Source organism: Salmo salar, chromosome 13, assembly GCF_965601325.2.
Source record: "Salmo salar chromosome 13, fSalSal1, whole genome shotgun sequence".
Lineage (NCBI taxonomy): Eukaryota > Metazoa > Chordata > Actinopteri > Salmoniformes > Salmonidae > Salmo > Salmo salar.
Genome location: NC_138303.1, coordinates 95,493,246 through 95,516,269, shown reverse-complemented (window position 1 = coordinate 95,516,269; position 23,024 = coordinate 95,493,246). Strand labels below are relative to the sequence as shown.

Here is a 23,024-nt window from a genome sequence, read left to right as displayed (position 1 = left end):
TTCAGTTTAGAGGCTACCAAATTGTACACATTCTGCATAATTTACATTCACTTATACAATTATAGATGCAGCTTTATTTACCAAGTTATCTAGTTACAATTTATCAAATGGAATCATCACATACACCACAGATATTTAACATGTCTTGTCTAGTTGATAACATGTTAAATATACCTATAGCCATTCCCTCTGCACTGGATTGGTTACTTCAAACAAAGTTGATTCATTTGTTTACAGGGAAATTAGCAACATATCAATGTAGATATTAATCTAACTTGATAAAGCATATACATATAGGTACATTGCTTGCAAATCTTGAACGATCTTCAGGAAAAGGGATGTGCAACACTGGGTTCTTGTAAAACACAAAGTTTGATGATAGTAGATGATAAGAAAGTTGCTGAAATACGTTGGACCCTAATTGGTTTTGGGCTGTGCAATTAGTAAGCTACTGTATCTGATTGATTAATGTTACTGTGTTGCCAGAGAGGGAGAGAGACAGATGTGCTGCTATGTTGTCAACCCGAGCAGCAGAGAGTAAAATCAAGAGTCCCTAATCATGAATCCTGCTTGTTCTCATCCATCTGGGTGATCAAAGGCATGTCATATTGATCATGGCATCCAGGTATAGCTAGATGAGCTAACTATAACTATGTGCCTAGCTAATGTTACTCAAGGAGTGAGTCTCAGTTGCTAACAATGGTTAGCCTCCTGGCTAGCAAATTATGCTTAGAAGGCCCTCACTGGATCAATCCCAATACCCCCCCTTAGCCCTCCCCCTTGTCTGAGTGCCCCTTGTTAGGGGAGTGTCCCTCAAATAGAGCAACTAGTGGTAGGGAGAGATAAATAACCCTATGGCATGGGACATCACTCACCAACAGCAGAAGCCACCGAAGGATAGCCTACCACGCAGTTCATTGACGAGAAGACTTGTGTTTTTCACAATGCCTGTACAGGCGGCAGTAATAGCTTAATTTATATTTCTCATGCAGCAAATACGTACTTAACATATGAGAACTGCAAAACAACAATGTGCCCGTAATGTACCCATCCTCTGGCTGTAGTTCAATGTGGAATAGTACTGAAGCAGCAGGATTTAAGATTAAGGACACTTTATTGGTCACACAAGGTCCAACCAAAATGTTACTTCTGCTTTTAACACAACCCCTCCGAAAGGCACACATGCATACATATACAGTTTTTTTGTAGTGGTGCGGGGGCTGCCACACTGGGCGCTTGTTCTTGTGGGGGGTTAAGTGCCTTGCTCAAGGGCACAACAGCAGACTGACATCTTGGATTTGATACCAGCTACCCTCTGGTTACCAGCTCACTTCCCACCCAATTCTCCAGTTGGACCCGGGATTCGAACTGGCAACTCTCCAGTTGCTGGCACGCCTCTCAAACCTTTAGGCTACCTAACGCTCCTTTCCATAATAGCAGTTTGACATGTGACGGTCAAATTTCCTTCACTCAGTCATTTTCTGCAATTTCTTGGCAATTAATGTTGAGTTAACTAGATGAACAGCAAGGCAAGTTTACAAAATTGTTTATTAAATTTGCAGGAAAGTTCAATGCTTTAGCTAGATTCTTTACAGCCACTGGTTTTCACAAGATTACAGGCTGGTTTGCTCAGGAGTCCCTAAAGCATTAATCAACACGAATTACAATTCATACAAATGGCAAATGCCCATATAGCAAGCTAAATGTGTAACTAGCTGGCTAATGTTAGTTGGTCAGATATCTGTTTAAATAGCAAGAAACGGAAATGTATTTTATGACAAAAGAAAATGCATACTCGTTTATCTACATGAACTAACATATTCCTCTGATCTGTACATTTTTTTGCACGATTTGTTATGAAGTTAGAATTACTTACATTTGCTTCCATCCTAGTATTTTTGTCAGCCATTATTTTGTGAAGTCGGGTCGTTCCGCCTCAAAAAGCACAAGAAAGAGGATTTCGACACCCACCATTTGATTGTTCTGAAATCGTTTCTGTTGTTAGAAACATAAGATTAGCTTTCCTTCAACATTATTTTGTTGAAATGTAATTTAATCTCTGAGAAAATAACCTAATTGATTGCACCTAAATTGGCCATTTTAATTGATAGAATTATAATATTTAATAAATATCGTACCTAACATCTGATTTTGACCTAAAAATGTTCTAACAATGAGATTCAAAGAAATTGTCAAATCCACCCACAGACAGCCAACACACATCCTACATCCTGATATTACCAGGTTATTACCACTAGATAGTGGTGTTCCTGCTATTAGGTGATTATTTTTTTAAAGAACATTTCTAGTCACTTTAACTTTACCTTCATGTACATATCAAATAAAATTGTATTTGTCACATGTGCTGAATACAACAGGTTTAGACCTGACAGTGAAATGTTTACTTACAAGCCCTTAACCAACAATGCAGTTTAAAGAAAAATAAGAGTTAAATAAATAAGTAAAAACGAACATAATTAAAGAGCAGCAGTAAAATAAAAGTAGTGAGGCTATATACAGGGGGTACCGGTACAGAGTCAATGTGCGGGAGCACAGGTTAGTTGAGGTAATTGAGATAACATGTACGACGTGTAGGTTGAGTTAAAGTGACTATGCATAGATGATAATAACAGAGTAGCAGCAGTGTAAAAGGGGGCGGGGACGACGACGACGACAATGCAAATTCTCTGGGTAGCCATTAAATTAGCTGTTCAGGAGTCTTATGGCTTGGGGGTAGATGCTGTTAAAAAGCCTTTTGGACCTAGACTTGGCGCTCCAGTACCACTTGCTGTGCGGTAGCAGAGAGAACTGTCTATGACTAGTGTGGCTGGAGTCTTTGACAATTTTTAGGGCCTTCCTCTGAGACAGCCTGGTATAGAGGTCCTGGATGGCAGGAAGCTTGGCCCCAGTGATGTACTGGGCCCTACACACTACCCTCTGTAATGTCTTGCGGTTGGAGGCCGAGCAGTTGCCATACTAGGCAGTGATGCATCCAGTCAGGATGCTCTCTAATGTGCAGCTGTAGACCGTTTTGAGGATCAGATGACCTTTTTGAGGATTACCTTGACTAACCTGTGCCCCCGCACATTGTTTATGTACCGGTACCCCCTGTATATAGCCTCGCTACTGTTATTTTACTGCTGCTCTTAAATTATTTTTTACCTATTTATTTTTTACTTAACACTTATTTTTCTTAACTGCATTGTTGGTTAAGGGCTTGTAAGTAAGCATTTCACTCTAGTAACGAATCCATCAGAACTAACCTGCTCCGGGGCATGCTAACTCCACTTACCCTGAATGAAATGACTGAGCTACGAGTTGAGGACCAATGAATTCAGATCCCTCTTGTGTCATCATCCTGTTAATTTGAGGAGGAAAACTGATTAAATATTTAATTAATCAAGTGTTATTTTGTGTGTTCAAAAATTGTAATGTAACGTTTACAAATTTTGTAATGACAATGCATTTTAAACTTCACGCACAGTAACACTTTTGTATGACGTAATACAATTATTTTATTGATAGGAGTGGGGGGAAAGGTGGTTGTGCATTGATAAGCACACCAAAGTTGGAATTAATGATAAGTAATAAAATGAAGACCGCACTTCTAAAAGCCTATTTTACACCATAGCCTGCTGAATTTTCAAGATAACTTTTCTTTCATTTTGATTTCAGAACAAATTAAAATGTGACACTGACTCGCCCATTGATGTTTCACCATTGTCTCAATGAAGAGTTCGACGTGCCACATGCACGCACAGTTACAGGCATATGTCCACCATCGTAGTACGGTTGAAGCCTGAGCTGGAATGTGAAGCTAACTGAAGCTGGTTAGCTTTAGAAAACCCTGAGTAGATCTAGCTTGCTTTGTAGGATACCCCTCTGGTATGACAGCAACCCATACTTTGGTTTAGTTTACCTGGCCACTGTTTCAAGTGCTAACTTTTTAGCATTTGTGTCACAAATCAAATGCAAGTCTATATTAAAATGTTCACTCTTAATGTCCAAATCATCCTAAAGTATCTAAAAATTGGTTGTTGAATGCAATGATGAATTGCAAAAATGCTAACCTAGGTACCATTGACTTGAATTGGATTTGTGCCACAAATGCAAAAAAAGTTAGCATTTAAAACAATGGCCAAGTAAACAAAACCAACCCATGGGTTGTTTTTTTTAAATTAATTTTTTTAAATCACCTAATAGCAGGAACGGCACCATTTAGTGATCAGAACCTGATAATATCGTGATGTAGAATGGGACATAAACCCAACAACTTCAATGACTAATTTCTCTGAACAGATGGAAAAAACATCAAATTCACTGAGAATACATTACATAGGATGAAGAAACAATACTCTGAGCTGCAGCTCCATACCACTTGTAAAACACTGATGCTATATACTCGTTGTTGCAGTGTGGGGTCCGTGGATGACTTTTGACCACATCTTTGGATTCCTCATGTCTTGCTCATTGTTTAAAAAAAAAGTTTGGTAATGCTTCCGGAATGCTTATCTGTTTCTAACAGAAACAATTTCAGAACAATCTGAGATGGTGGGTGTCATTGCATGCTGAAATTAAATGGAATGACCCAGCAACTCTCCAGGGTTGGGTCGCAGAGTTCAATGAAGTTTTGGGAATCGCTCAATAGAAAGCCTGCATCTCGATTCGCTTTGCTTGGAGGACCAACTAGTGGTCTGAAAAGGCACTACACCTCACTCAAAGTTGAATTGGAATACCACTACAACTCGCAGGATCCTGCTAAAGGGGGGTATTGGGATTGAGCCACTATCTCATGCTAGGCATGAAATAAATACCAAATAGTTCTGTAGCTAGCACTAGTTGGCTAATAAAGGTTGCGTGCCCATGTTAGCTAAATTAACAACCTCATTATTTATTAACCATGTTTATTAAGTAGCGTATGCAAATGATGGCAACATTCACCCGTCTGTTACGCTGCCACGTATCTACAGGGAAGAGGACTAGTTTGACTTCCCTTTGCTAGTTAAATAGCCAGTGTAGCTACTTTTTCTATGTTATTGAATTCAGCTAGTACATTAGCTTCTTCTTGCATGACTAAGCTAAATGGCCCATTATCTGTGGAAAATATCGTGGCTATCCCATATGACTGAATTAGTTTACCGTGTTGGATTGTCATTGACCAACACATTTTAGCCTACACATACAAGCTGCAGGTCTGCTATATTCATGGAAAATGTACTTGTATTAACATATCTATCAAAGTACAATGTCAATGCCTGAATGTTACTGCTTGAATGATGGTTATTGACCGGAAAGAAGCACATTAAAGTAATAGTACAACAATAGCTATAGTAGCTACCTGTAAATGCACAGTTAGGGAGCAATTCAAGGCAAGTGTTTTCAAGAAGACCCTGCTGCTCCAGAGGAATTGCCTTCTTTCTTTCAACCAGATAATCCTTTGTGCTGCGTGCTTGCCCACCCTCTTACCCAACCAGCACAGCCCCAGAGTGACCATAAGCATTTGGGTCCAGAAAGGGGTGGCAGTTTTCATTTAAGCACGCATGGGCGCACACCTCTTTCTATGATTGTCAAGGAACTACCCCAGTAACCACTGATAACGGAGCTGTACCATGTCACGTCATCTAGGCCTATTGCTATGTGTTGCCGATCCTTGTCTCTACTGTCAATCTCGTGTTGATCATGCTATAGTGGGATAATTACTCCTCTGGTTGTCTTCTCCTCTGAAACTGGCTCCAAGGAAAATAGCAGTGAATGATAATGAGGTGTTCAGTCCAAATGCAAAAGGTTAGGGAAAATTCTTTAAATGCGCTGCAGTTCAGTCCTGATACAAAAACATACATCTGCATGCTTCAGTTAAATTTTGCTCATAAATTCGGAACTGTCCGAAAGTCATTGCAGTATTAGTAGGAAAGAAGCTGACTGTATTTTGTATGGGTTGCTTTGATGACACCCCTGAAACTTTTCAGGGCAAGCACCACCAGTGCTATGCACATGCATGTCTGCAAAAGTGTTGTACTAATAGTGTGTTTGCTTTGCCATTCATCGACCACTTTCCCCATGTGTACAACAAGTAGCCTTTTTTACTCAATATGCGATTTCATGAATTCATGATTCTATTGCTTCTGCTTCCATAATGGAATATGCAAGGTCATGTTTATAATGCAAAAACCTTGAGGTGCTGCCTGTGTAAAAGTCGTCAGTGATTGCTAGGCTTTATTCATATGAAGTTCATGAGCTTAATAACCTTGTAATTACCAGTTTAACCCTCTGCAGATGTTGCTACCCTTGTATGCTGTTTCACTACTCTTTACTCTGTGAAATCCCCTCAGCCCTGGCTGAATTATAGTGTCTAATTAATGTAAACCCATTAGTTAATCTCTGTCTACTGATGATTCTTGCTCCCCTTGATTCTGCTTTTGCCAAGGCAAAAGTTTGGTTTAAAGGGATAGTTCTGGATTTTGGCAATGAAGTCCTTGATCTACTTCCTCAGAGTCAGACAAACTCGTGGATACCATTTTTAGGTATCTGTGTCCAGTATGAAGGAAGTTAAGAGGAAGTTTAGTGTGCCAATGCTAACTATCCCTTTAACATGCTCTAGCACCTCTGAGGACAGTGTTGCATATTGAGGAGTGTTGTGTGATATTGTGAATAGGGCATTGCCGGTGGCTGTTCTAATGAAGTCCTCTCTGTTCTGCAGCGGTTGGGAGATGTGAGGAACAGTTGGAGGGCGACGACATTGAGCAACCTGTGCATCGACACGACCCCCACACCCCTATCTTCAGCATGAATGGGGATATGCCTCATGTTCCCATCACTACTCTTGCTGGGATCGCTAGCCTTACTGACTGTAAGTATTACACTGCCACTCACACATTAACTGATATACCGTGCATTCGGAAAGTTAACTGATTTCCTTATATGAACTCAGTAAAATTTAGGAAATTGTTGCATGTTGTGTTTATTTTTGTTCAGTATATTATGAAAGGTACAGTGCATTCGGAAAGTATTCAGACTTTTCCACATTTTGTTACGCTACAGCCTTATCCTGAAATGGATTACATGTTTTTTCCCCCCCTCGTCAATCTACACACAATACCCCATAATGACAAAGCAAAAACAGGTCTTCAGAAATCTTAGCAAATTTATAGAAAATAAACTGAAATATCACATTTACATAAGTTTTCCGACGCTTTACTCAGTACTTTGTTGAAGCACCTTTGGTAGCGATTACAGCCTTGAGTCTTTTTGGGTATGACGCTACATGCTTGGCACACCTGTATTTGGGGAGTTTCTCCCATTCTTCTTTGCAGATCCTTTCAAGCTCTGTCAAGTTGGATGGGGAGTGTCGCTGCACAGCTATTTTCAGGTCTCTCCAGAGATGTTCGATTGGGTTCAAGTCCGGGCTCTGGCTGGGCCACTCAAGGACACTCAGAGACTTGTCCCGAAGCCACTTCTGTGTTGCCTTGGCTGTGTGCTTAGGGTTGTTTTCCTGTTGGAAAGTGAACCTTCGCCCCAGTCTGAGGTCGGGAGCACTCTGGAGCAGGTTTTCATCAAGGATCTCTCAGTACTTTGCGCTTCGTTCATCATTCCCTCGACCTTGACTAGTCAGTCTCCCAGTCCCTGCCGCTGAAAAACTTCCCCACAGCATGATGCTGCCACCACCATACTTCACTGTAGGGATGGTGCCAGGTTTCCTCCAGACGTGACGCTTGGTATTCAGGACAAAGAGTTCAATTTTGGTTTCATCAGACTAGAGAATCTTGTTTCTCATGGTCTGAGAGTCCTTGAGGTGCCTTTTGGCAAACTCCAAGCGGGGTGTCATGTGCCATTTACTGAGGAGTGACTTCCGTCTTGCCACTCTACCATAAAGGCCTGATTGGTGGAGTGCTGCAAAGATGGTGGTCCTTCTGGAAGGTTCTCCCATCTCCACAGAGGAACTCTGGAGCTCTGTCAGAGTGACCATCGGGTTCTTGGTCACCTCCTTGACCAAGGCCCTTCTCCCCCGATTGCCCAGTTTGGCCGTGTGGCCAGCTCTAGGAAGAGTCTTGGTGGTTCCAAACTTTTTCCATTTAAGAATGATGGAGGCCACTGTATTCTTGGGGATCTTCAATGCTGCAGACTTTTTTTGGTACCCTTTCTCAGACCTGTGCCTCGACACAATCCTGTCTCTGAGCTCTACGGACAATTCCTTCAACCTCATGGCTTGGTTTTTGCAATGACATGCACTGTCAACTGTGGGACCTTATAGACCGGTGTGTGCCTTTCCAAATGATATCCAATCAATTTAATTTACCACAGGTGGACATCAATGAAGTTGTAGAAACATCTCGCAGATGATCAATGGAAACAGGATGTACCTGAGCTCAATTTCGAGTCTCATATTTGCAAACATTTCTAAACCTGTTTTCGCTTTGTCATTATGGGTTATTTTGTTTAGATTGATGAGGGGAAAAAAATATTGAAACCATTTTAGAATAAGGCTGCAACGTAACAACATTTGGAAAAGGCGAACGGGTCTGAATATTTTCCAAATGCACTGCAGCTACATTTTTAACAAAGGCTCTACTTACAGGTACCTGGAAAGCAAGTGAAAAGATGTTAACAGGGCCAGGCTATTTTTCAGGACTGCGTCCACTGATATTTAGACCAGCTGCAAGCTTTGATGGTACATTGGCAAAGTACATTGGCTGTGGCATCAGACTATACCACGGGCATGACAAAATATTTATTTTTACTGCTCTAATTACGTTCGTATCCAGTTTATAATAGCAATAAGGCTCCTCTGGGGTTTGTGACATATGGCCAATATACCATGGCTAAGGGCTGTGTCCAGACTCTCAGCGTTGCGTCATGCCTAAGAACAGCTCTTAGCTGTGGTATATTAGCCATATACCACATCTCGGGCCTTATTGTATAGCATGGCTTACACTACTTCAAAGGTAACTAAGACATATTTATCTACAACCTTATGAGGCTAAACATAGTCAGGTTTCAGGGGAGATCTATTGACAGCGTGGGAGTCAATTTGACCATTCTAGGAATATTTCTAATGTTGTCAGAATTACATGGCCAATGATGAATAGAGGGGAATCCCAGTTTTCCAACAGTCAGATTTTTCTCATCTACCAATATTGAGCATTTGAGAGGCGGTTTTACAAATGTATTTATCAGTGGTTAATTAATGCATCCATTCATCAATTCACCAAAAGTTTTTTTTAGGACATCTGACATGACAATGACATTAATAGATGCTAAACGGTAGGCTGTCATTGTAAATAAGAATCTGTTCTTAACTGACTTCCCTAGTTAAATAAAGAATAACGGTTAAATAGGCCTACCAAGAAAACTAGTCAGGCTACATGATATGTTTTGCGTTGGCTATCTATTGTAGTTAGTCTGTCTATCATTGTTTTATAGGCTAGGCTACCTGTTTCTACAATGTCTGTCTTTCTCCTAGGCCTGGGCACGTACGCAGATTCACGACTTTTCTGGGATTTTTATGATCGTACAAACTCTGTTTGCTGACCAAAAATAAGCTAGAACTGGGAAAATACCTCCCTTACTGTCACAGAATGTCAATATGTGGACGCTTTGCTTTTTGTGATCTTTTTTTTTCTTCTTTTTTTTTTTACTTGTCCATTCGAACAACTTCAAATTATATCTTTTTTTGTCTGACATTTTTTTTTACTTGTCCCACCCTGTATAGTTTGCAAAGTTATAGTATACAAAGCTGTTTTCAAAATGTATACAATCCTCTAGACCATTTTGCTTGCTTTATGGTCAGTGCTGCCAGCTGCAAAGTTCATTTCTTGGTATTTAGATAATTAATTTACCAAGTTGGCAAGATTGAATTTAACTTGTTTTTATTGCATTTTTGTTTCCTGTTGTAATAAAACATGAATGATCTCTACATAAATATTGCAGTCTTGATATTTAGGACACACTATTATTGATGGTACTTTTCAATAGCCTTTGCTTTAGCGTGACATGGGTAGTGTAATGTGATGTATGGTGCCGATAGATAGTATCCACCTGTGCACATTTTGTTGCCTTAGTGCCTGGACTTTCAATGCAATAAATTACACTGTGGCTAAGTGTCGAAGTCTGGATGGCAATTTCTCTTGACTACAATTCCAGGCAAACGTTCTGTGCTAGTTATCCAATAGTTTAGGTAGCTTGAATACAAATATAATCTCTGACAAAGAGCCATGAGGCTGAAACATTGGCACAAAATAAACAAGTGACTTTGCAAGTACAGTGTGTGAGAACATCCTTTCTTTTAATTATTCTTTGACGTTTCCTATCCACCTGCTAAGCAATCCCAAGAAGTGCATTTCAGTTTTACAGGGGTCGCCTTAATGTTCAGAAATCTGAATTTACAAAACGCTGACCACCCTAAAAAAACTATAAAATGCCCATTTATGAATTCTCATCCGTATGAAGTGCAACTGAATCACAAAATTAGTATTATGCCGAGCAGAAATTTAAATAAGAAGCATTTTAGATCTGCTTTTACAAAAAGCGGCAATATATAAAAAAAAAACATGCATGGAAAAAGTTGAATTCTGCATTAACGCAACCCCTGCTTGTAGGTTATTGTTCTGCCAAAAGGTGCATTTCTCTCCAGGTGTAAGGTCTTTAGCAGACGGAAGCAGGATTTCCTCTATTTTTCATACTTAAAACCTATGGATGGTTTTATGCAGTGATGTGTAGTGTTGGATTTACCCCTAACCTAATACTTTAACCTAACCAATATCGTGGAGTAGCTGGGATGTTGATCCATCCATGCACTATTCTTCCATCTCAGGTGTTTTATTAGTCACCCAGATACCTATCAGGCTAAAGCGCATATCAGAGTCCAAAACATCTATGCGTCCACACAGCAGTTTTCTAGAATATTGGACCATTGGCTTTCATACTTTTCGAATTCTCAGCGCAGCTCAAGCAATTGCTCCAACCGTCGTCACATTCAAATCAATAGGAGCCGCGTACTTGGAGCCGCATTGGTTGAGAATTTTAGGGGGGTGCGCGACGGGGGCTGTACGCGGATGGTGGTCTCTGAGCTGCATAGCTATATCACAATGTGGTGCTGTACCATCGCAGCTCCGGCCTCTGAATTATGCGTAACCGGTCTGCTCTTCCTCTTTGCAGTGTTAAACCAGCTGCCCCTGCCATCCCCTCTCCCCGCCACCACCACTAAGAGTCTGCTGTTCAATGGGAGGATCGCGGAGGAGGTCAACTGTCTGCTGGCCTGCCGGGATGAGAACCTGGTGTCCCAGCTGGCTCACAGCCTCAACCAGGTATCCACAGAGCACATGTGAGTACCCTCATCACCGCACACACCTTTCAACGCTAGGGGTCACAACCACTGATAAGAGTGTGAGCAGTTGTCTCTTATTATGAGCCACAGTTGCATTAGTTGATCCCCCCCTTCCCATTGCAGAGAGCTGAAGGACAACCTGGGCAGTGATGACCCGGAGGGAGACGTGCCTGTGCTGCTGCAGACAGTGCTGTCTAGGAACCCCAACATCTTCAGGGAGAAAAGTAAGTTAGCCCAATACTGGGTTCAGGGTGGTAAGGCGAGAGTGCCTCTGACTCTGCATTGGAGCACAGTGTATGGCCTAACACAGCGCTGACTGTGTCTCTGCCTCTTAGGGCCTTGATTTGTTGTCCTCAATAACATTTTCTGGGTCTAATGTGTTTTGTGAGTCAAAACCACTTCTTGAGGCGTTGCAAGGCAAGCTTTGCTGTCTTTATCATTTTTAGAGTTGGCGCTGTACTTGTAGCTTGAAAAGAGTTTGTGGTGGATTTAGTTGGCATCTTGATTGCCTTGAGTATACTTGATAGACATTTAATTGCTTTGTGATATATAGCACTGTTGGGCAGTAGGGCTGGACGATGTCAACCTTTAACCTATCGTGATTATGTACTCACAAAGCATTGTGATATATGGTGGTATGGCCCCTTATTGGCCAACCAAAATGTATATAAAATATAAAAGAAACATCTGCTAAAACCACCATTGGGCTAATAGCACGAAATCAGATGTTACTATTTAGGGCTGGGAATTGCCAGGGACCTCACGATACGATTTTGTCATGATACTTAGGTGCCGATATGTATTACAATTGTCACGATTCTAAACTCAGCAAAAAAAGAAACATCCCTTTTTCAGGACCCTGTCTTTCAAAGATAATTGGTAAAAATCCAAATAACTTCACAGATCTTCATTGTAAAGGGTTTAAACACTGTTTCCCATGCTTGTTCAATGAACCATAAACAATTAATGAACATGCACCTGTGGAACAGTTGTTAAGACACTAACAGTTTACAGACGGTAGGCAATTAAGGTCACAGTTATGAAAACTTAGGACACTAAAGAGGCCTTTCTACTGACTCTGAAAAACACCAAAAGAAAGATGCCCAGGGTCCCTGCTCATCTGCGTGAACGTGCCTTAGGCATGCTGCAAGGAGGCATGAGGACTGCAGATGTGGCCAGGGCAATAAATTGCAATGTCCGTACAGTGAGACGCCTAAGACAGCGCTACAGGGAGGCAGACAGCGCTACAGGGAGGCAGGACGGACAGCTGATCATCCTCGCAGTGGCCGACCACATGTAACAACACCTGCACAGGATCGGTACATCCGAACATCACACCTGCGGGACAGGTACAGGATGGCAACAACAACTGCCTGAGTTACACCAGGAACATATATATATATATACACTTTTTTCCCTTCAGTATCAATATATTTTTTACCCCTATCACTACAACAACTGGAAGAATCATGATGAAGATAATGTTGTTGAAAGCCTAGGCAGAGGCACATGATGGAGAAAAGTGACAGTCAACAGTACAGTAGTGAGTTAGGTTTTATATCTACCGTCTTCAGATCTAGATAATAATGGCTTTATTTGCCTCATCCTCCTTTCTTAAATGTTACAAAACTTGCATAGCCTACTTCACAGAGAACATGTCGAAAAGTTAACAAAACAGAAAGAACAGACGAGATACTACATACACAATTAGAGCAAGCAGCTATGATTTTCTTTCGTTTTGAGCCCATGGCAAGAAGACACCAGAGCCTGCCGTGCTAACAGGTTCCCACTAGATAACACAGCCACAAAGTCTGTGAAGAGCATGAGAATGCTAACGTTAGCCAGCTCTACCTAGTTACCGAGCTAGCATATGAACTAACATATGACGTTGAGAAATAGTACATTGTGGGTAGTTCAGAAGATATCCGGAAATAAGTTGATAAATATCTAATAACCCAAAAACATAACTATGTTTGTAGTTATATCAAATCCAATCAAATTGTATGTTACATGATCTGATTCCAACAGGTGTAGATCTTGCCGTGAAATGCTTACTTACAAGCCCTTAACCAACAATGCAGTTCAAGTAATATAGTTAAGAAAGTATTTACTAAATCAACTTTTATTGGTTACATACACATATTTAGCAGATGTTATTGCGGGTGTAGCGAAATGCTTGTACCACTAAAGTAAAATAAAATAAAAGTAACACAATAAAATAACAATAACGAGGCTATATACAGGGGGTACCGGGTTAATGTGCGGGGGTACAGGTTAGTCGAGGTAATTTGTACATGTAGGTAGGGATAAAGTGACTATGCAGAGATAATAAACAGCGAGTAGCAGCAGTGTAAAAACAAAGGGGGGTCAATGTAAATAGTCCGCATGGCCATTTGATTAACTATTCAGCAGTCTTATGGCTTGGTGGTAGAAGCTGTTAAGGAGCATTTTGGACCTAGACTTGGTGCTCCGGTACTGCTTGCCGTGCGGTAGCAGAGAGAACAGTCTATGACTTGGGTGACTGGAGTCTTTGTTAATTTTTTGGGCCTTCCTCTGATACCGCCTAGTATATAGGTCCTGGAAGGCAGGAAGCTTGGCTGTACTGGGCCGTATGCACTACCCTCTGTAGCGCCTTACGGTCGAATCCCGAGCAGTTGCCATACCAGTCGGCGATGCAACCTGTCAGGATGCTCGCGATGGTTTAGTTGTAGAACTTTTTGAGGATCTGGTGACCCATGCCAAATCTTTTCAGTCTCCTGAGGGGGAAAAGGTGTTGTCGTGCCCTCTTCACGACTTTCTTGGTGTGTTTGGACCATGATAGTTTGTTGGTGATGTGGACACCAAGGAACTTGACTCTCGACCCGCTCCACTATAGCGTCGACAATGTTAGTGGGGGCCTGTGCGGCCCTCCTTTTTCTGTAGTCCACGATCAGCTCCTTTGTCTTTCTCACATTAAGGTAATCACATTATGACTACAACTAAGTTACTACGTCTTTGACCACACTGTTTATTCTACGTCTCATAAAGTTGTGATTGAAAATACCTTAGGCCTATAGATTTGTCATTGTTCTTTTTGAAAGTGGCAACTTTAGGACAACAGTACAGTTTTTGGGAAATAGGCTAATGTTCATAACTTTCATTTGTCCTAAAGCTTTTATGATAGGCCTAGTCGGAGGCTGCTGAGGAGAGGACGGTTCATAATAATGGCCGGAACGGAGTACAATGGAATAGCATCAAACACATGGAAACCACCGATTCTGCTCCAGCCATTACCACAAGCCCGTCCTCCCCAAATAAGGTGCCACCAACCTCCTGTGGTAGGAGGATAGGTTATCAGCCTAAGTTTTTAAACAGCTAGACACAAGAAAGTTGAGTGTCTGTAAAAAATAAATTAATAGCCTAGCTTTACACTATAGGCAAAGGCCCATGCATCCAACATTAGAGAGATAAACAATATTTTCTGACTGAAAATGTTGTGCTGCTTTGTTGGAATTTTCTGCTCTGTCTACTAGACATGAAAGTGTAGGCTATATTCCTTGGCCAATTCAAAACGAATGGGGATTGGAACAAAAAGGGAAATTAAGCTTTTAAAATAACAAGCCAGAGAACAGACTGTCCACTGCAAAAGGCCCATCATCATCCGACATTGGAGAGGTGAGCGTGAGATAAAAAATAGGGTATTTCCATGTAAAAGGACCCATGAGCATGTGAAGTTAATAGGAGCATGTCAAATGAAAGCTAAGAGTGTATATTTTTGGAAAATGAAGGCATAGATGCATGTTTTAACAATTTTCCATCTTAAAAATTAGGCTTAAGTAAAGGCTTTGATTTCTGGATAAACAGATGGAAAAGGGGTCTTAGAAAACATCTACCAGAAAATGTATTAAAAGGTATCACAAACACAATGATGTTGACGGTAAAGACCCCTGCCAACTAATATCAACAAGCTGCAATATGTAACTTTTTGGGCGACCCGACCAAATTCATATATCTTTAAGGTATTTTCTCTCCCTGATGAGGATAGAGGACAATGAAGTAACAAGTAATGGTAGACCTACCAATTACTGATATCAATTTTGTTGATGAATTATTAAGTGATTCAAACTCGGAAGTCCGTTACCAATCTGTATAGGAATTACTGCCACTGAATTGGCTACAATGGGAAATCACAATAGTCACTAATCATAGTTGGGTCATTCTGCTACTGTCCTCCCTTCCGCTGGCATACTGTTATGTTCAGCAAATAAATGTTTTCTTTCTTTCGTCTGGTGGTCAAACCAAGTGTGTTAAAACAGTCCGAGTCTGGACAACCCCTCCCCCGCTCTCTCTATGCCTATATATGTATATTTATTTCTTTACTCGGACACCCTCGATCCATTCAAGACCTCGGTCGCGACCCATCAGTTGAGAATCGCTGCTCTACTGTACTCTGCTCTGATGTCCAAACTTGTGGAACATGAGTAGCATTCATATGCCTTTCTGTTTAGTGTTTAGACCCATGATGTACTGTTATTCCGTTACTGGGTGTACATTTTACATTACATTTTAGTCATTTAGCAGACGCTCTTATCCAGAGTGACTTACAGTAGTGAATGCATACATTTCATTAAACATTTTTTTTTCTTTTTTCTCCGTACTAGTCCCCCTTGGGAATCGAACCCACAACCCTGGTGTTGCAAACACCATGCTCTACCAACTGAGCCACACGGGACTAATGTGTAAATCCACTTCACTTACTGTAGTTGAATAAAAGGTGTCATGTCATAGCTAACCCCATTCTTTCTGCAGACATCTTTGAATCTTAATTCGGAGTAGGGCTGGGCGGTATACATTATTTTACCATATACCGGTATTTATGCACGGACCGGTTTGAGTTTTTACTTTACCTTCTATAACGGTATTTGACAGTTTGGTTTGTTAAATGTGATACGCCGTGTGTAACGTCCATTTTTGTAGTTTACTCCGCTACTTGAGTCATCCCTCCCCTCTCTCTCCATGCCGCTTTCCACACAGACCTAGTCCCACCCCCTGTCACTCAAGGATTGCGTTTGTTGTTGCTTGACCACGAGACACTTTCGTTCAGTCTGCATGGTCAATGCAGCACATGCAACAATGTTGATGACAACGATGTTTCCACTTTGATCTTAACATAAATCCACAAACGTTTTATAATAACAATATTAGTTTGTGTTTCTCACATCTGCAAACAGCTCGTTTGTATTTTCTTAGCAAGTTAAGCTAAATCGTGTTAGCCACTAATGCTAATCGCTAGTTAGCTGGCAAAAAGTACCGAGTCAGAGCAAACGTAGCTAGCTAATACAGCATTTGATACCAGTACTGGTGGAGGCTTAAATCAGCATGTTGTTTGTGCAACAGTATCTTCTAAATCAAAGAGGAAAGGCAAAGCATGAATATGTTGGCTATATGAATAAATATTTAATGTAGCCAAAGATTATAGGGTCCCCTAGGAAACACTGAACATCACTGGTTCTTACCCGGTCACAATAACTTGTCCATGGCATTTTCATTCGTTGTCATGTCAAACAACACTGTATTCAAAGTGCCCACTATTATTTATATTCTAACGATAGAATTATAATAAACATTCTATTTCCATGATTCCAAAAGTTCACCCAAGTGTTTTGATCTAAATCGCAATATTCGGTTAAAATAAGGCCTAGTATTTTTGGCCATATCATGGCAGTGTGGAAATGCAGAAATTGATGGAAATGCAGGAATTTATTTTAGGTTGAAGTTGAATTGAACAGTATAAAACAATCCGAATGGAGAAAGAACCATTTGAAATAGGCTATGGCAAATAGAAATAGGCCATATGGTATGTCGTCTGGCTCTGCGATGCCCTAACGTGCTAGCTTTACTGCACGGTATCAGTCAACATCAAATAGGCTAAACTATCATCTGTCACATCACAATGTCGTCACCATCGACGATGGCTGTCAAGCATCCTTGATTTACGATTCTGTTGTAATATTGCCCAACCCTATTGGACAGTGCAAGAAGCGATTTCAGACAGCGATACCAGTGGTCCTGAGAGCTAGAGAGAATCTGGTGACAAACTGGTGTCTTGTTGCTGGTGCTATGGGAGAATAGTGGTGGCTGCACTGGTTGCTGGTGTTGGGGGGGAATTGTGTATGCACAGACAGTTGTGGCTGGTGCTAGCAGTGTTTTCCATAAGCGCCGGCTGTCGATAAGACTCATTGTCAGCCAGCCACCTTTTCCACTTCATAAATTAACAAGGCAACAGTAAACATGTTGTTCCCCACAAATTATTAAGCCCGCCCCCTCGGGCCATTTAGTGGAATTTTTTTAAATGCACGATCTCTTTGGCAAGACTCATCGTTTACCCAAGTGTTGTCAAAGTCGAGCCAGTGTTGTCTGAGATATTGTGTGGGTTAGCTACACTCATGCCTGAGTATGTGTGCCAAATGTAATCACTCTGAGTTAAACAGATCAAGAGATATAAACATGTACCATTATATCGCCACCGTGTGGTCGATATGATTGTTCTTGCATATGTTGGGTCTTGACAGTGTTTGCAACTTGGTTACAATACAAATATCTTTGACTGATTTATGTGTTAGACCACATGAATGTTTATTGGTCAATAGCAGCCATATTGTTTTAGAAAATATTGCGTTGACAGAGAGCGAAACCTTTGGCCATAGATGCCACATATCAAGTTTTGTGCAAATCGGTCATTCAGTGCCAGAAGTGTAGCATTTTAAGTGTTTTTCATAAAATTCAAAATTATGGGTCCCAGATGCAAATTTGTTCCTTGTGAGGAGAGGGACCTACAGTGCATTCGGAAAGTATTCTGACCCCTTGACCTTTTCCACATTTTGTTAAGTTATAGCCTTATTCTAAAATGGATTAAAAACATTTTTTTCCATCATCAATCAACACACAATACCCCATAATGGCAAAGCAAAAACATTTTTTTAGAAATTTTAGCAAATGTATTAAATAAAAAAAACAGAAATATCACATTTACATAATTATTCAGACTCTTTACTCAGTACTTTGTTGAAGCACATGTGGCAGTGATTAAATCCTTGAGTCTTCTTGGGTATGACGCTATAAGCTTGGCACACCTATATTTGGGGAGTTTCTCCCATTCTTCTCTGCAGATCCTCTCAAGCTCTGTCAGGTTGGATGGGGAGCATTGCTGCACAGCTATTTTCAGGTCTCTCCAAGATGTTCGATTGGGTTCAAGTCTGGGCTCTGGCTGGACCACTCAAGGACATTCAGAGACTTGTCCTGAAGCCACTCCTGTGTTGTCTTGGCTGTGTGCTTAGGGTCATTGTCCTGTTGGAAGGTGAACCTTCGCCCCATTCTGAGGTCTTGAGCACTCTGGAGCAGGTTTTCATCAAGGATCTCTCTGTCCTTTTCTCTGTTCATCTTTCTTCCAAACCAATGTTTCCTCTGGAAAATGTGTTAGCTGTGTGGGGAAAGTTAGCAGGGGTCGGGGGGGTCCCCCTCAAAAAAAATGTTTAAGTACTGAAAATCTTGGTTCTAGTGACTTAATAAAAAAATAATAATAAACCCTCTGAAATATAATTTCCATTCCCATAAATTAGCTCAATAACGTATTGGTAAAATTATGATAGTATACAGGATGCAATTTAAGGTTGAGTGCTGCAGCTATATAAAGAAACACAACAGAGACCTTCTTTCTGAAATAAAAAAGTTTATCTTGACAAAATTAACAGAGGAACATTTGAGATGGTCACGGGTGCACCTCAGCCATGCTCAAGGTACTAAACGATATCATAACCACCATCGATAAAAGACAGTACTGTGCAGCCGTCTTCATCGACCTGGCCAAGGCTTTCGACTCTGTCAATCACCGTATTCTTATTGCAGACTCAATAGCCTTGGTTTCTCAAATGACTGCCTCGCCTGGTTCACCAACTACTTCGCAGACAGAGTTCAGTGTGTAAAATCGGAGGGCCTGTTGTCCGGACCTCTGGCAGTCTCTATGGGGGTCCCACAGGGTTCAATTCTCGGGCCGACTCTTTTCTCTGTATATATCAACGATGTCGCTCTTGCTGCTGGTGATTCCCTGATCCACCTCTACGCAGACGACACCATTCTGTATACATCTGGCCCTTCTTTGGACACTGTGTTAACTAGAGGTCGACCGATTTATGGTTTTTCAACGCCGATACCGATTATTGGAGGGCCAAAGATGCCGATTAATCGGCCGATTATTGTGATTTATTTTTGCTATGTGTATATACACACACACACACACACACACACACACACACACACACACACACACACACACACACACACACACACACACACACACACACACACACAGAGCTCTGAAGTGACAACGATACTGAAGAGTCTGCTTAGGAGACAAATAGTCTCAACTGTTTGAATAATAAAAATAGAGTTTAAGTTACCTGTGATGAATGCTGAAAACAAAAACTGTAATTTCTATATGCAGGAAATCCTATTTTAATAATGGGCATGGTAAGAATTGACTACCAAAGTGCGAGTCATAATTCCCATGACACCTTCTAGCAAAATCTGAAAAGCGGTTCCTTCATTTATTCCATAGGATATTTTTAGATCAACTTAAAATAAGGTCTGTGTTTGGTTTAGGCTTACACCACCTTGCCAATTTAAAACAGTGTAGATATCCATAGGATATAACTCTGATCAATGTAAGCGAAGATATATTTTTTTGTAGAGTGGATTTATGAAAATATGTTGACAAACGTTACCTAGTGAGATTTACACGGGTATCAAAACGCCGAGGCGGTTTAACCTGTTAGGGCTAGGGGGCAGTATTGACACGGCCGGATAAAAAACGTACCCGATTTAATCTGGTTACTACTCCTGCCCAGTAACTAGAATATGCATATAATTATTGGCCTTGGATAGAAAACACCCTAAAGTTTCTAAAACTGTTTGAATGGTGTCTGTGAGTATAACAGAACTCATATGGCAGGCAAAAACCTGACAAGATTCTGAACAGGAAGTGGCCTGTCTGACAAGTTGTTGTTCATCTTGGCTCATTTTATTGAAGACTGAGGATCTTTGCTGTAACGTGACACTTCCTACGGCTCCCATAGGCTCTCAGTGCCCGGGAAAAAGCTGAATGATATCGAGGCAGCCCCAGGCTGAAACACATTATCGCGTTTGGATAGTGGCTGGTCAGAGTACTCTGAGACTCAGGCTCGTGCACGAGGGCACGAGATGTTTTTATTTTCTCTCTCTTTGTACGTATACACGCTTTCCCGGTCGGAATATTATCGCTTTTTTACGAGAAAAATGGCATAAAAATTGATTTTAAACAGCGGTTGACATGCTTCGAAGTACGGTAATGGAATATTTAGAATTTTTTTGTCACGAAATGCGCCATGCTCGTCACCCTTATTTACCCTTTCGGATAGTGTCTTGAACGCACGAACAAAACGCCGCTATTTGGATATAACAATGGATTATTTGGGATCAAACCAACATTTGTTATTGAAGTAGAAGTCCTGGGAGTGCATTCTGACGAAGAACAGCAAAGGTAATAACATTTTTCTTATAGTAAATCTGACTTTGGTGAGTGCTAAACTTGCTGGGTGTCTAAATAGCTAGCCCTGTGATGCCGGGCTATCTACTTAGAATATTGCAAAATGTGCTTTCACCGAAAAGCTATTTTAAAATCGGACATATCGAGTGCATAGAGGAGTTCTGTATCTATAATTCTTAAAATAATTGTTATGTTTTCTGTGAACGTTTATCGTGAGTAATTTAGTAAATTCACCGGCAGTGTTCGGTCGGAATGCTAGTCACATGCTAGTCACATGCTAATGTAAAAAGCTGTTTTTTGATGTAAATATGAACTTGATTGAACAAAACATGCATGTATTGTATAACATAATGTCCTAGGGTTGTCATGTGATGAAGATCATCAAAGGTTAGTGCTGCATTTAGCTGTGGTTTGGGTTTTTGTGACATTATATGCTAGCTTGAAAAATGGGTGTCTGATTATTTCTGGCTGGGTACTCTGCTGACATAATCTAATGTTTTGCTTTCGTTGTAAAGCCTTTTTGAAATCGGACAGTGTGGTTAGATTAACGAGAGTCTTGTCTTTAAAATGGTGTAAAATAGTCATATGTTTGAAAAATTGAAGTTTTAGCATTTTTGAGGTATTTGAAAATCGCGCCACGGGATTACACTGGCTGTTGAGTAGGTGGGACGCAAGCGTACCACCTAGCCCATAGAGGTTAAGCACAAAACACAGACCTTATTTGAAGTAGATCAAGACATTCTCTATGGAAGACATGAACGGTAAAATAACGAAGGAACCCCTTTCAAGTTCAGCCGCAAGTTATTACAGGAATTATGACGCGTCGACTATTTCTCTCTAAACCATATACCTTTGACTATTACTAGCCTGCTGCTGCCTACCACCGCTCAGTCAGACTGCTCTATCAAATATCAAATCATAGACTTAACTATAATATAATAAACCTTAGTTTCCGGATTTGACCATTTTAATGACCTATCATCTCGAAAACATTATTCTTTCAGTGACATACGGAACCGTTCCGTATTTTATCTAACGGGTGGCATCCATATGTCTAAATATTCCTGTTACATCGCACAACCTACAATGTTATAGTTCCGTAAAATTCTGTCAAATTAGTTCGCAACGAGCCAGATTCTGTATACCCTGATTCTGCATGCAACGAACGCAAGAGAACTGACACAATTTCACCTGGTTAATATTGCCTGCTAACCTGGATTTCTTTTAGCTAAATATGCAGGTTTAAAAATATATACTTCTGTGTATTGATTTTAAGAAAGGCATTGATGTTTATGGTTAGGTACAGTCGTGCAATGATTGTGCTTTTTTTCGCAGATGCGCTTTTTTTAAATCATCCCCGTTTGGCGAAGTCTGCTGTCTTTGTTAGGAAGAAATAGTCTTCAGAGTTCGCAACAAGCCAGGCGGCCCAAACTGCTGCATATACCCTGACTCTGTTTGCAAGAGAAGTGACACATTTTCCCTAGTTAAAATAAATTAAGGTTAGCAGGCAATATTAACTAAATATGCAGGTTTAAAAATATATACTTGTGTATTGATTTTAAGAAAGACATTGATGTTTATGGTTAGGTACACGTCGGAGCAAAGACAGTCCTTTTTCGCGAATGCGCACCACATCGATTATATGCAAAGCAGGACAGGCTAGATAAACTAGTAATATCATCAACCATGTGTAGTTAACTAGTGTTTATGATTGATTGATTGATTGTTTTTTTATTAGATAAGTTTAATGCTAGCTAGCAACTTACCTTGGCAACGTAAAGCAGGTGGTTAGAGCGTTGGGCTAGTTAACGTAAGGTTGCATCCCCAAGCTGACAAGGTAAAAATCTGTCATTCTGCCCCTGAACAAGGGAGTTAACCCACCGTTCCTAGGCCGTCATTGAAAATAAGAATGTGTTCTTTAACTGACTTGCCTAGTTAAATAAAGGTAAAAAAAATATATATATATATATATATATTAAATAAAAAAATCGGCAAATTGGTTGCCAAAAATACCGATTGCTGATTGTTATGAAAACTTGAAATCGGCCTTAATTAATCGGCCATTCCGATTAATCGGTCGACCTCTAGTGTTAACTAACCTCCAAATGAGCTTCAATGCCATACAACACTCCTTCTGTGGCCTCC

The 23,024-nt window shown here is 40.6% G+C and overlaps 1 protein-coding gene across 4 annotated transcripts in view; it reads left to right on the top strand.

Annotated features, from left to right (window-relative positions):
* The window catches only part of LOC106568173 (nipped-B-like protein B), a 74,873-nt gene that overhangs the window by 5,487 nt on the left and 46,362 nt on the right, over nucleotides 1–23,024 (top strand). For all 4 annotated transcript variants that reach the window (XM_014138270.3, XM_014138269.3, XM_014138271.3 and 1 more), the window contains exons 2-4: nucleotides 6,698–6,847; nucleotides 11,152–11,317; nucleotides 11,444–11,544. In XM_014138270.3, the coding sequence (XP_013993745.1) occupies nucleotides 6,784–6,847; nucleotides 11,152–11,317; nucleotides 11,444–11,544 (331 nt within the window). In that variant the 5' untranslated portion in view covers nucleotides 6,698–6,783. The remainder of the gene's footprint in view (nucleotides 1–6,697; nucleotides 6,848–11,151; nucleotides 11,318–11,443; nucleotides 11,545–23,024) is intronic.